The sequence below is a fragment of the Orcinus orca genome, chromosome 5 (assembly GCF_937001465.1).
Source record: "Orcinus orca chromosome 5, mOrcOrc1.1, whole genome shotgun sequence".
NCBI lineage: Eukaryota > Metazoa > Chordata > Mammalia > Artiodactyla > Delphinidae > Orcinus > Orcinus orca.
In genome coordinates, this window is record NC_064563.1 from 100261580 (window position 1) to 100276250 (window position 14671).

General features: G+C 37.4%; 1 protein-coding gene across 3 annotated transcripts in view; it reads left to right on the forward strand.

Moving 5' to 3' along the window:
• ZBTB11 (zinc finger and BTB domain containing 11) overlaps window positions 1–14209 on the forward strand; it is a 38134-nt gene extending 23925 nt beyond the window's left edge. For all 3 annotated transcript variants that reach the window (XM_004272595.3, XM_033433270.2, XM_033433269.2), the window contains exons 4-11: window positions 1335–2176; window positions 2378–2557; window positions 5700–5945; window positions 7489–7633; window positions 8327–8444; window positions 11021–11179; window positions 11289–11464; window positions 12042–14209. In XM_004272595.3, coding sequence (XP_004272643.1) covers window positions 1335–2176; window positions 2378–2557; window positions 5700–5945; window positions 7489–7633; window positions 8327–8444; window positions 11021–11179; window positions 11289–11464; window positions 12042–12559 — 2384 coding nt within the window. In that variant the 3' untranslated portion in view covers window positions 12560–14209. The remainder of the gene's footprint in view (window positions 1–1334; window positions 2177–2377; window positions 2558–5699; window positions 5946–7488; window positions 7634–8326; window positions 8445–11020; window positions 11180–11288; window positions 11465–12041) is intronic.
• The last annotated feature ends 462 nt before the right edge of the window (window positions 14210–14671 follow it).

The following is a 14671-nucleotide window of genomic DNA, read 5'->3' on the forward strand; positions in this document are numbered from 1 at the left end:
ATGCTTGTTACTTGTTTATCCACTATTTGCCTATATAGAAGGACCACATTTTATGTATCTTGAGTCAAAACTGAAAAACACAGCAAACATGAAGTTTTTGGTTTTGGGGGTTTTCTGGCCATGCTGCATGTCTTGCGGGATCTTAGTTCCCTCACCGGGGATTGAACCCGTTCCCCCTGCAGCAGAAGCGCAGAGTCCTAACCACTGAGCCAGCAGGGAATTCCCAAACATGAGTTTTTAAAAGGTTGCTTTGGCTCCCTGTATTTTAATAAAAGGTCTCTTAAGATAAATTATTATATGAGAAAAGCAAGGCACAGAAAAGTATGTGTAGTATAACACCTACTATAAAAAGGAGGCATAAGAGTATTTGTTTGACTGTATAAAGACTCTAAAAATCTGTACAAATTCTTAATCATTCTGGTTATGGAGATGGAGTTGGACTTTTCACTGTGTAATCTTCTGATATTTGAATCATGTGAATTTTAAAAATGGGTTTCGAAAGTGAAGTACTGAGAACTTAGAAATAAACTGATCTTATTTTCTCACATAAAATGAGAACCTAATACCTCATGTGTATAGTAATTGTCTTATTCCTTAGAACAAAGATAAGCAAACTATAACCCAAAGGCCGCCAGTCCTCCTTTCCCTCCCTTTTTCTGAATAAAGTTGTATTGTACCATAGCCATGCCCATTTGTATACATATTATAATATATGGCTTCTCTTTCCAGCTACAATGGCAGAATTAAGTAGTTGCAACAGACACTTTATGGCCTGCAATCTTTATTATCTAATTCTATACAGAAAAATTTTGCTGACCCTCTGCTGTAGACCTTGTTTTAAAGTTTTTAATAGTAGAACCCTCTGTTTACAGTCAAATTTTTATATGGACTTCTATTATTAAAATATACAGCTATACCTACTGCAGTGAGGTTAGGGGACAGGTTGGTTGAACCCTGCCTACTCACCTGCCTCCCTCTCTTTTTTTACCCTCCATTCTCCAGCAGATGATTCTTGAGGGGAATTTGAGGAACCCCCGGGGTTCTAAGGAGTACATTTTGAAAATGACTGCCTTACAACAACTCTTTGAGGCAGTAAGTGTGATATTATTTTCTATTTTAGGTATTGAGAGACTCGGCTCATAGAAGTTAGTTAGTCAAGGCTTAATAAGCAGCCAGAACTCAAAACAAATCCAGGATATTTAATTGCAGAATAAATGGTCATATTTGCCTTTATATTCTATATTATATTGTCATAATTGTACAGTAATTGTTTCTACAAGGTGTTTTAGTGGTGATTTGACTTTTTTGTCTTTCATCTTTCTTGTTTCGCATAGGCTTTTGTAAGGCAAGCTTCCTTCCTTTACTGGAATTTGCCTATACTTCTGTGCTAAGTTTTGACTTCTGTAGCATGGCTGATGTAGCCATCTTGGCTCGTCATCTTTTCATGTCAGAAGTTTTAGAAATCTGTGAAAGTGTACATAAACTAATGGAAGAGAAGCAGCTAACAGTATATAAGAAGGGTGAGGTACAAACGGTTACATCTACACAGGACTTACCAGAACAAAATGGAGGTACAGCACCTCCTGTGGCTAACAACGAGGGAACCACAACAACTTTATCCACTGAACTTGGGGATTGTGAAATTGTACTGCTGGTGAATGGAGAATTGCCAGAGCAGAATGGAGAGCTAGGACAACAGCCTGAGCCCCAGGTTTCTTCACAGACCGAAGCTGCTCTGTCACCTGTAGGCTGTGTAACTGATTCCCATCCTGAAATGGAGTCTGTTGATTTAGGAACAAAAAACAGCCAGACAGAACTAGAAACTTTAAACAGCAGAGAAGATGGCACAGTCTCTAATACTCATCCTAAGCTTTCAAAAGAGAATGTAATCAGCAGCTCTCCAGAAAACAGTAATATGGGAAATGATACAGCAACAGAGGATATCTGTGCTGAAGATATCTCAGAGCATAGGCAGAACCTTGGCCAGTCTTTAAAAGATCAGGAAAATCTAGTTGAACCGACAGCACAGACGGACCATAGTCCCGATGATGATGATACTTACAGAAGCAGGCTTCGGCAGCGTTCTGTTAACGAAGGAGGATATATCCGACTACACAAAGGAATGGAGAAGAAGCTGCAGAAACGGAAAGCCATTTCCAAGTCAGCAGTTCAACAGGTATGATGAAAAAAGAGTTTACCTTTGTAGTTTTAGCTTTAAGTTGAAAACATTCTGCAGTTAAACTTATGGTGATAATTATCTTGGGGGGAAGGGGAGTGGATGCAGGAAAGCAATTTAATGTTTTAAATACCAATATTAAGATAATGTGAATTTGAGATAGTTAATTTATTTAGATTGTGTTTTCTGTTCTTTAATTAGGTGGCTCAGAAATTAGTTCAAAGAGGAAAAAAGATGAAACAACCAAAAAGGGATGCTAAAGAGAATACCGAAGAAGAAGCATCCCATAAATGTGGGGAATGTGGAATGGTTTTTCAGAGACGATATGCTCTTATAAAGCACATACTGAAACATGAAAGAGCTAGAGATTACAAGTGTCCAGTAAGTATCTGGAAAGCTAATTATAGATGGCTATAACTTCATTATAAATAGAATCCAATTTACTGCTTCATTATTATTCTGCCATTTGTGTTCTCTCTTCTCTCTGTCTCCCTTACATTGCCGTAAGAGTTATCTTCTGATTTGTACATGTCATGTTCTTGCCAAAAAATATTTACCTCTGCTTCTTCTTGATACCCTAGTAAGACAACAGTAAAACGATCTTTTTAAAAAGCTCATAGAAAGGCAAAAAGAACAGGAGACCTTGGCAACTAAATTCTGGATTCTGATAAATAGATGGAGTGTTTTTTGTTTGTTTGTTGGCTGCCCCATGCGGCATGCGGTATCTTAGTTCCCCAACCAGGGATAGAACCTGTACCCCCCTGCAGTGGAAGCACAGGGTCTTAGCCACTGGACTGCCAGGGAAGTCCCTAGATGGAGTCATTGATTCAGCAGATTTGAAAGGGCTCATTCCCAGGCTTTCAGTGTGGAAAGCTAAGAATCAATCTAAATTGTATTGCAGAACTACCAAAAGGCTCAGAAATTAATGGTACTAGCTACCTTGAAAGTAGAGATGAGTCTGGTTGTTAGAAAGTCTGTTTTGGTTTTTTTTCTGGCTGCGTTGGGTCTACATTGCTATACATGGGCTTTCTCTGGTTGTGGCTAGTGGGAGCTACTCTTCATTGTGGTGCGCCAGCTTCTCACTGCGGTGGCTTCTCTTGTTGCAGAGCATGGGCTCTAGGTGCGCAGACTTCAGTAGTTGTGGCGCACGGGCTTCAGTAGTTGTGGCATGCAGGCTCTAGAGCACAGGCTTAGTAGTTGTGGCACACAGACTTAGTTGCTCCACAGCATGTGGGATCTTCCTGGACCAGGGCTCGAACCCGAGTCCCCTGAATTGGCAGGCGGACTCTTAACCACTTTGCCACCAGGGAAGTCCCTAGAAAGTCTTTCTAAGAAGTAAGTAAATCACTACCACCATGCCTTCAGCCAAAGATCCATCTTCTACTCTCTGAAAAAGATAAAACCCACCACTGCTCTAGGGAACACTGTGAATAATGAGGGTGAATGTACTATATACCAAACAAGGGAACGTAAAAGCATATATACTGAATATTGAATCCTTTCAAGCTCTCTTTCCCTACTCAAGTTCCAGAATATTAACAACCAAACCCTTAATCTTAAAATAGAAGGATTTCTTAAAGGTGAGAAATCCGAAGTCTGATAACAAAAGATCTAAAGATACTGCTCATTAAAGCCTGTGGTTAATAGTTTACTCCTCTGCTTACACACAAGTTCCAATCGGTTTTTAAATGTCTTATTTTGAAATGTGAATAGACATCAGGTATACAGACTCACAAATATTTGAAGCAAAAAAACAACTTTGAGGAATCCAATACTATGCAGTTAAAAGAAAACTCAAACACCCCCCCACACACAACCCAAACCACAAACTATGATTTATATTAGAGATAAATAAAACAATTACATCAGTAAAACAGTAACCATGTACTGTGTTTTTAAAAGGACACATCAAGAGAACAGAAGAGTTTTTCTTAGGAATAAAATACATAATAACACATATAGAAAAGTTAGGAAATACAGTTGACTAAATCACCCAGAAAATAAAGCAAAAGACAAGGTAAAAATGGGAGTGAAAGAAATTTTAGAGGATTGGTCTAGGTTGTCTTCTAATATCCAGATAATTCCAAACAGCATGGAGAGAAAGAAATCATTAATGCAATGAAAAAAAATTTGAGAACTTGAAAATAGAAGTTTCCTTGTTAAAAGGGTGCGTTGAATGTCCAGAATCATGGGTGAAAATAAATCTATACCAAGATATATTATGAAATTTCAGAATCAAGGTACAAAGAAAATCTTATAAATTACAAGAGAGAAAGGATAAGGGTCAGAATAGCTTCAGGCCTTTCAGCAGCAACAGTGGAAGTTAGAAGACAAAGGCACAATATCTTTAATATTATAAAAGGAAATGATTTCTAATTTGGAATCAGTATTCAAACTATATTTATGATGGTAGAATAAGAACAGTTTCAGACATGCAAGGTCTGCAAAGTTTTACTTCCCAAACTCCCTTTCTCAGGAAGCTGTCGGCAGAGGTATTCCTCTAAAATGAGCAAGACATGGGAAACGGGAAACATGGGGTCCAATCTGTAGAGTCCAAGCGTGGGAAACAACCACCCCAGTCTGGAACACCAACGTAGTGCTTTGACAGCGATCTCCCACAAGGTGATGTTTTAAACCTTCTCCCAATAGACAGTTGAGAGAAAGGTTTGATGATGAATTAGCAGTAAATACAAAGATAAATAAAACAGAAAAGGAAAGGAAAGGAAAGAGACTCATACTGTCTGTATGGTCCAGATGTAATAACATGTATGTCATCCAGATAATGTGAGCACTGAAATTGATCTCATCAAAATGATCATAAAGCTGTATTGAGAAAGTATGGTAATGGGAAGGATCATGTACGTGTAGAGAGTGGAGAGGTAAAGGAGAGAGTCACTTCCTATTATTCATATTATTCAGAATTACAGAGATAATCATTAAGAAAGAGTCAAAAAAGTAGAGTAGTGAACCAAGAGGCCAGTTTTACTTATTAAAAAAAAGTTGTGTAGATCATGACTATAAATAACTCTGATTTTAAAATAAAGAACAGAAGCTTTCAGGAATACTCAACAAGTACAGGGTAAAACCCAAGGACTATCACAGTTTTATCTTCCTACTTTTTCCAGCCCCTATTTTTGCTCTTCCTAACAACTGTTAGTACTCATATAATAATAGTATTCTTGTCTTTGTCTGTGTCTTACCATTCCTTCAAGACCCAGCCTCGGTGATGACGCCTTTCCTTATACTCTGATTATTCCCTCTTCCTAAGTATTGATCTTTCACCTATTTACATATAAATCCTGTTTTTGTGGTTAGATTATAAATCTTTGCAGAGTAGAGGCTGGGTCTGTCCCTTTCATTTCTATAGTGTGGTACCTAGCATATTGTCTTTTACATAGTATATATGTTTATTGAGTGATATAATTGTAACAAAGATATGGAATGTTGAAGTACAAGTTGAGTTTCACTTAACATTTGTGATGGAAATACATTCAGGCAGAATTTTGTTTACTTTTTCTTTTAGTTGTGTAAGAAACAGTTTCAGTACAGTGCCTCCTTGAGAGCACACCTTATTCGACATACCAGGAAAGATGCACCTACTTCATCCTCTTCCAGTTCTGCACCTAATGAGGCATCAGGATCATCATCTGAGAAGGGCAGGACCAAACGCGAATTTATATGTTCGATATGTGGAAGGACATTACCTAAATTATATTCTCTTCGAATACATATGTTAAAGCACACAGGGGTAAAACCACATGCATGCCAGGTAAAGCCATTATATTTATTTTGTTATTTAAAGAAGATTGGAACATAACCGGTGATAAGACTGGTTGATTCTGGCGTCACATCACTTTGGTAAAATGTCACAGGAAGTCCATAACTTTTTCAGTTTGTTGCCTAGGTCAAGGGTGATTCCCAGTTCTGTTCTTTAATTTGGCTGAAGTTGTAACTTGAAATTAATCTATTTAGGATGTTCGGAAAACTTGCTAGGATTCAGAGCGATACAGGGTGAGAATAACCAATTCATCATCTCAGTCATCCCTTAATGTTCAGTAGGACCAACCTGGCTTGGGAAGGAACCTGTGAGTTAAACACATCTTAGTAGAAATTCTGCCTAAGCTATGTGTCCTTCTCTAGAGCTGAAGACTAAATGCCAAAATGTGATTCCTGGGTAAAGAATCCTGTGATAAGCCAGCTTTGGGCTATTTGCAACGGTGAAAAATTTCTAGTAGCACCTATAGCCTTGCATATAAGGATGACCCACTATTTTTATTAATAAACAGTTTTGGAACCAGTGAAATTTTTAATGTTTTTCTCTCTCTCTTTCGTTTCTTAAGCTTCGTATTATAAGAAAGAATGTAAGAGAGTAGAATAAACCCTCATGTACTCTTCACCCAGCTTTAATAGTTATCAACACATGGTCAATTGTGGGATTTTTTTTTTAATTTTTATTGAAATATAGTTGATTTACAATGTTGTGTTAGTTTCAGGTGTTCAGCAAAGTGATTATTTATTTATTCATTCATCCATTCATTCTTTTTTAGATTCTTTTCCATTATAGGTTATTACAAGATATCGAGTGTAGTTCCCTGTGCTATACAGTAGGTCCTTGTTGGTTATCTATGGTCAGTTGTATTTTATATGTACTGTCTCTCACTCCCTTACTTCCCCCTCCCTTCAGTTATTTTGAAGCCAAGCCCTAAGCATCATTTTATTCATATATTTAAAAACTAAGTGTTAATTGGGCCTCTGGTCTTCTGGTGTAGCACTACTCAAAATGTGTGGTCCATAAAAGATAAGTGCAAAGATGGAGAGTAGGCATGTAGAAACTGTCATGGTAATTTGATACTGTGATATTTTCATTGTGTTTAACAAAAATCTCTCCCTAATAGATTGGGGAAAGAAAAAAACTGGTTCTTCATCATAGAGAGTTTAAGAAGCACTGTTCTAGTTGGTATAGCAGGAGTTGAGTATATTGTTCTTGATTAAGCTCCCATGTCTCTTTTAATATAAGATATATTGTTTACCAGTCTCACAAAGGACAGTATGAGGTTTTTTTAGGTACTGTTTTGAGTTCTTCTAGTGATCTCATGGGTGTAAGAAAAATAGCAATATTGGTTAACTACTGAATCAGAAGATGATCAACCAGCTAAAATCCTTGGCCCTTGTATCAACTTTAACTTTGTCATTTTGTTTATAATTTAAGTTTTTAATTTAAAATAGCATAGTAGATTCTCTGTCCTCATTCTTCAGAAACAGCCCTTATCTCTTTTTCTGTTTTACTGGTTTAAACACCTGTGCTCTCTTAGGTCTGTGGAAAGACTTTCATCTACAAGCACGGTCTAAAATTACACCAGAGTCTCCATCAATCACAAAAGCAGTTCCAGTGTGAACTATGCGTTAAGTCATTTGTTACCAAACGGAGTCTTCAGGAACATATGAGTATTCACACAGGTAATGAGAAACTTGTATTGACATAGTTACATGTTATATACTATTAATTTACTAGTATATTGATTATGCTGTAAGATGACTGTATGTGTGCAGTTTTTTATTAATGAGAGTAAAGGTTTTTTTTGGGTTTTTTTTTGTTTTTTTTAGAGTAAAGTTTAAAAGTTGTTCTTATAATCTAGTTTTAGAGCTGTCTTATTTGTGTAAAAATTTTGTTTCAGTCAGTGCAGAAAAATGTGTACTGAGTATTAAATCCAGGCACCTAAAGAAATGGTCTTGCTTTTAAAAAGTTAAGCAGTAGACAGATGTAACTGTCAGCATGGTATGTGGCTTATAATTTTATTAGAACTTTTAGTCCACATATACTTATTTTCAGGTGTTTAAAGCAGTTATGTGGAAAATGGCTGATGAAGGGTAGATAATCTGCTCTAGAACTTGTATACAACTCTACACTGTTATAATCCAGATGATCATGCAAGCCTGTCACATTCTGTGGGTAGTAGTAGTAGCCTCTCTAGTGCTCTGGTTGAGAGAAAATAGGGATTTTGACATAGTTTGTTATTCTTAGAAGGTGGATGCCACATGTTACAGCTTCCGTGCCCACTTGATAAAATAACTTCTGAAATACAACGTAAAGCATTCTGTTGGAAGAGCACCTGATTGCTGGATTTGTGACATGGTTTTTATTTTTTATAGGAGAGTCCAAGTACCTTTGCTCAGTTTGTGGAAAGTCTTTTCACAGGGGCTCTGGGCTCAGCAAGCACCTAAAGAAACACCAACCAAAGCCTGAAGTTCGAGGCTATCATTGTACTCAGTAAGTATTTAATATGTGAACCGTTCGATTAATTTCCTTGTGTTCTTACTCAGTTTATTTGAAAGTTGTTTCAAAAGAAAATATTTGAGGTGACTATAGTTGATAACACTGTATAATATGATTGAATTTTGCTAAGAGAGTAGGAACTTGAATATTCATATGTAATTATACACACACGTATATATATCTGAGGTGATGGGTGTGTTAACAAGTGGGAGGATTCCTTTCACAGTGTATACATACACTGAATCATCACATTATACACTTTAAATATCTGACCATTTTATTTGTCAGTTACACCTCAGTAAAACTGAAAAAGGAGAATACTTGAAGATAATATTAAACTGTTATTTGTTTACTCTTGATTTTATCAGTTTGTTTTTGTCTAGATGTTCCTATTTATTTATGTAACAGTTTTATTTAGACACAAATTTCATACCATACAAATCACTCATTTTAAATGATTTAAGGAAGTTGTTCAAACGTGCAACCAGTTCTTTCCTACAGTAGGGACTGTAGGAAAGAAGGGTCCCTTGGTGCCAGCCAGAGATTCTTCCTAGGCAGTTCCTCGGAAGTACTTGGCCCTCTGCTCATTTCTCCCTTCTTCAGATTCCTTTTTCCCTCTTTTCATTTTCCAAAGCCTCTTGAAATCTTTTTTATAATTGAAGTAAAGTTCATAGAACATAACATTCATCATTTTAAAGTGTTCAGTTTAGTGGCTTTCAGTACATTCACGGTGTTGTGTGAGCATCACCACTAATTCCAGAATGCCTTCAATACTCAGGCCAGGCAGTTTACAATTCTGCCTTGGTCTTCTCTTTCTGTTTGTGCAGAGTCAGCCATTGGTGAGAGTATAGAGCCTTTTCGGGTCTTTTCTGAGCATGTGCCCAGCACTGGGCAGATATTTGGCCTTCTAGATTCCTGGGAATATGTGAAAGTTTTTCAAAGCTCTCATTCCCCAAAACATCTCGGTCTCCAGCCTTTTCCTCACAGGCTTTTGGTTTGGATATAGTTTGCACCGAACTGCTGTTCCTTGCCCCAGCAGCTGTGGCTAATACATTTGCCTGTAAGTGTTTCCAGCCATCTGCTCCTCTCTACTCCCCACCCCTCCCCGAGTCCTCAGCCCTGGAAGAGTTAGGGTAAATACAAGCAGACCCTTTGAGGGGTAACCTCAAGGAGTCATCAGATAGCTCAGAACAACTACAGCTGTGTGAGAATAAGTTCCTCTGGTACTAGGGACCCGTAGCAGGAGTGCAGTCTGTCTGCTGAGCTGAGGAGCCCGGGGATGGGGCCAGGGTGAGTTGAAATGCCACAGAGCTCTCTTACCAAGATTCAGCAATTGCTTTCTTGATTAAATATTTACCTGGTCACTGTAAACTTTTAATTAGTTTCCAGAGGTCCAATAAAATTGATTCTGACAGTTTTTGCCCATTTGTTTACTGCTTTCATGTAGGGTTGGGCTTTTGGAGTTACCTACTCTGCCCTATATGCTGATGTCACTCTATAATCAGTCTTATTTTAAAACAAAGATAGTTTATTATTCATACATTTTTAGTTGCAAGTATAAGAAAACCCAATTTAAACTGACTTGAGGGCTTCCCTGGCTTAGTGGTTGAGAACCCGCCTGCCAATGCGGGGGACATGGGTTCGAGCCCTGGTCCGGGAAGATCCCACATGCCACAGAGCAACTAAGCCTGTGTGCCACAACTACTGAGCCCATGTGCCACAACTACTGAAGCCTGTGCGCCTAGAGCCCATGCTCCACAACAAAAAAAGCCACCACAATGAGAAGCCTGCGCACCACAAAAAAGTAGTAGTCCCACCTCAACAAAGAGAAAGCCCGTGCGGAGCAACAAAGACCCACACAGGCAATAATAAAAACAAATAAATAAATTTATTCTTAAAAATTTAAAAATAAAATAAACTGACTTGAATGAAAGTCGAATCTAGGAGTCTGAATAGTTTAATGTAAACTGGTTTCAGATTCATTAGCACTTGATGTCTCTGAGACTCCGTATGGACAAGGCAGTGGCAGTGATTTCAGCCTTACATCCTCTCAACTCCCAGATTGTCAAGCTGCTTTTCTCGTAGTTCCTATAAAAGCCCTGAGGTTCTCTACCATTGGATCTGGTTAAGGCATTTGGTTTTCTGTGAATCGATCACTATGGCTAAGAGAATGCTGTGCTCTGATTGACCTAGGCCTAAGTCAGTTGCTCCATCCTTATGGTCAAGAGTGAGGCCTACTTCCAATAGATGGACAGAGACTGGGAGAGGGTGAAAAGGGATGTAAAAAGGGGAGATCAGATGGGGTTGAGGAGGAGACAGAAAATAATAACACCTATGATAACCCTTGGGAGCTGTGCAGGATTCTTTCTAAAATGTTTCTAGTACTCTGCAGCTAAAAGAACTTAAGACCCTGTAGTCTTGATGCAAGATTGGAATAGTAAGAATTGTTTTTGTTTTAAATTGGGATCATCTTGTGGAGTTCTAGAAACCCAAGAATATACTGAGTTCTTGGAAACTTCTTTTAAAAGAATAAGATGATCCAGTTGGGTGAATGAACTTTGTTATTGCAGATGTGAGAAAAGTTTCTTTGAAGCTAGAGATCTTCGCCAGCACATGAACAAACATCTTGGTGTGAAGCCATTCCAGTGCCAATTTTGTGATAAGTGCTATAGTTGGAAGAAAGATTGGTATTCCCATGTGAAGTCTCACTCTGTCACTGAGCCTTACAGGTGGGTAAATCTGAGGAGGATCTAAACTTGAGATATAAATGTACTTGGATTAATTATTATGGATTCTGGTGCTTTGGAAAAAATAACTTGGGGTTTTCCTTTATTTTAGGTGTAATATATGTGGCAAAGAATTTTATGAAAAGGCATTGTTCAGAAGGCATGTAAAGAAAGCTACCCATGGAAAAAAAGGAAGAGCAAAGCAAAACCTGGAACGGGTGTGTGAACAATGTGGAAGAAAATTCACTCAGCTGAGAGAGTATAGGAGACACATGAACAACCATGGAGGTAACTATAGTTCATATAGTTTTATATATATATATATATAACTTTCAGTAGAATAAAAGCCAGTCCAGTAGTGATTCTCCTTTTACCATTCCTCTTGCCTATTATCTCGCTTTCCTTAATAAGAGATTAATCCCATGTTGTGGAAGATTTATTCAAGTGATAGAGGTGATCCTGAACCTGACTACCTAATTGTTGTGTAGATAGATAGGTTCCTGTTTTAGTGAGCTTAATACTCTATATCAATATTTTTATGCTGGAATGGACTACTTGAAGTTTCTGGTTTTTTATCCTAGGATTATAGGATTGCTGTGAAGGCTAAAAGAGACTATTCACAGAACCTCAGGATTGTCTCTCAGTAACTTCTATCAATAGGAACATCTTTAGAGAGATTATATCCAGAATCTGCTTTATTCTAAGAGAAACCATTTGGTTCTAAATAAAAGACTGCCATAGTCAAGATAGAAACGTTTATGGGCTACTGTACTTAAAAGAAAAGCATTATTTATCAGGCAGCTGTAATATATTTTGGTACTTGGACCTCACCACACATACACCTCTCTTGTTTCTTTTTTAATAGGAGTTAAGCCATTTGAGTGCTTAACATGTGGAGTAGCTTGGGCTGATGCCCGATCTCTAAAACGCCACGTCAGAACACATACAGGTGAACGGCCCTATGTCTGTCCGGTATGTAGTGAAGCCTACATAGATGCTCGAACACTCCGTAAACATATGACTAAATTCCACAGAGATTATGTGCCTTGCAAAATTATGCTGGAAAAAGATACCCTTCAGTTTCATAACCAAGGAACTCAAGTGGAGCATGCTGTTAGCATCTTAACAGCAGATATGCAGGAACAAGAAAACAGCGGTCCTCAAGAACTTGAAACTGTGGTAGTGACAGGAGAAACTATGGAAGCTCTCGAAGCTGTTGCAGCTACTGAAGAATGTCCGTCAGTATCTACACTTTCTGACCAAAGTATTATGCAAGTGGTTAACTATGTGTTAGCACAACAGCAAGGACAGAAGCTGTCTGAAGTTGCAGAAGCTATTCAAACTGTTGAAGTAGAGGTGGCCCATATTTCAGAAACAGAGTGAATGTAGTAATCGAGATGAACAGAAGGGACATCTCACATAAACTGAACTCACAGAACATTTGTTTACAGTACTATGTGGCTGTCTGCCTAGAGTTTGTACATCAAGGCTCTGGGCTGTTTTGGTGGTGTTTTAACATTTCTAAACGGTTTGTCTGGCTAATGGGTTCTGTAGAAAAGTCCATTTACTGTAAAGAAATTGAAAACAAATCTGTTTGATGGCAGTGGATTATCATGGTATACTTTTTATGAATTAATGTTTATAAAGAACTGTACTAAATAAATTAAAAACCGTACAGTTTCATTTGCATTTTGACATTATTATATACTTTGAGTTTAAAAGGCTGTACTAATTGGCTTTTCTTCTCTTTTATTCTCAAAATATAGAGGTTCTGTGATTTCATTTGCCTTGTTTATGGTTTAAAAATTCTAATATAAAACGTTTTAGTGCGATGCATAAGTATATTACATTTTTTTAAATGCTTCAGATCTGTGATTCTTGACTTACTATTTATTTTAACCCCTTATAAAGTCAGGGATTCTTTATTTTAAAGCACTTAATGAGTTACATGTTGTAATCAAGTTTGCACAGTGTACTTAATCTATATGGGGAACCCCTAAATGAATAGCTGATTTTTTTAAATGCCATTAAAATGCATGAAATGCCTATTAAAGCCTTACTCTACTATCCTTCAAGGCAAGTAAATTGACCATGAGCAAAGAACATTGTTATTAAGCTGTTGATGGGAAATTTCTCCTTGATTACATAAGATGATAAATGGGAAAAAAGTTAAAACTAGGTTTGGTGTGTTTGCAGCTTTTGTATCATGTTTAATTGTTCAATTTTGTTGAAGAACTGCAGTTTAGAAGTAGGATAGCAATATAGACATCTACAGCGGTCCTGTGGATACCATGTAATTGTTAAGTAATTTCAGAATATTGAAAATTCTTCAGCCCTCATTACAGTATACTACTTAAAGAAATTGATTATGGCCCACCAAATTGTTAAAATTAAATTCTTTTTAAAAGTTGCCTGAAAGTTAAATTAATTTGTGTGTTTGATTTTTAAATTCCCACCTCTTTAAGCTATCCAGTTTTCTCGTTTTTCAAAATAGCCACGGGGAGATGCCACATTTCTCTCCTGGGAAACTACCACTCAAGCTGTAATTGTTAAAATTAAACTTCTAAGTATTAGAAGCTAATATAAGTTGTAAAATTAAGATACAAGCAGATCACATGTAAGTCATTCCTAAAGCACAAGAAAAGAATGTGCCTTGATGTACATATATTATTAAGATGCGTATTCCAGTTTACTTTAAAAGTGGCTTAAAAGATGAAGAATAAATGTGATGCCATGCATGCATTGTACCTGTATATGTAATATTTGCATTTGCAAATTTCCCATTGTTTTGATAGCTGTGTGGCTGACTTTCAATTTTAAGTGGATTAACATACAGTCTGTAACTTTATAATGGCTGCTTGTTTATCATATCTTTCAGTTAGTGAAAATGTATTTCAACCTGACAAAAATTTGGAATTGTGTCTTTATGTTCCCTTGTCACCATTGTTATTAGATTTAGTTAATTGTATAAGACCCATTAATGTATGTCATAAATATGTAAATAAAAGATGTTGAATCTTGTTTAAGGCATAAGCTTTGGAGTTGAGTTTGTCACTATTTTCAGCTCATAAATCAGTTGCTGTTATTTGATATGTTATTGAGTTAATCCGTTTGTTTGTTTGTTTGTTTTGCGGTAAGTGGGCCTCTCACTGTTGTGGCCTCTCCCGTTGTGGAGCACAGGCGCCGGACGCGCAGGCTCAGCGGCCATGGCTCACGGGCCCAGCTGCTCTGTGGCATGTGGGATCTTCCCGGACCGGGGCACGAACCCGTGTCCCCTGCATCGGCAGACGGACTCTCAACCACTGCGCCACCAGGGAAGTCCGAGTTAATCCATTTTTAAAGGGGAGGAGAATTGAACACATTAAAAAATAACCATTGACAGAACACATAATACTATTAAGACTTATTACACTTAATCTTACCACAAAATTAAAAGTAGTACAATTAACCGCCATCTTTGGATAATTTAAATGTGTTTAGAGAATTACATAAATT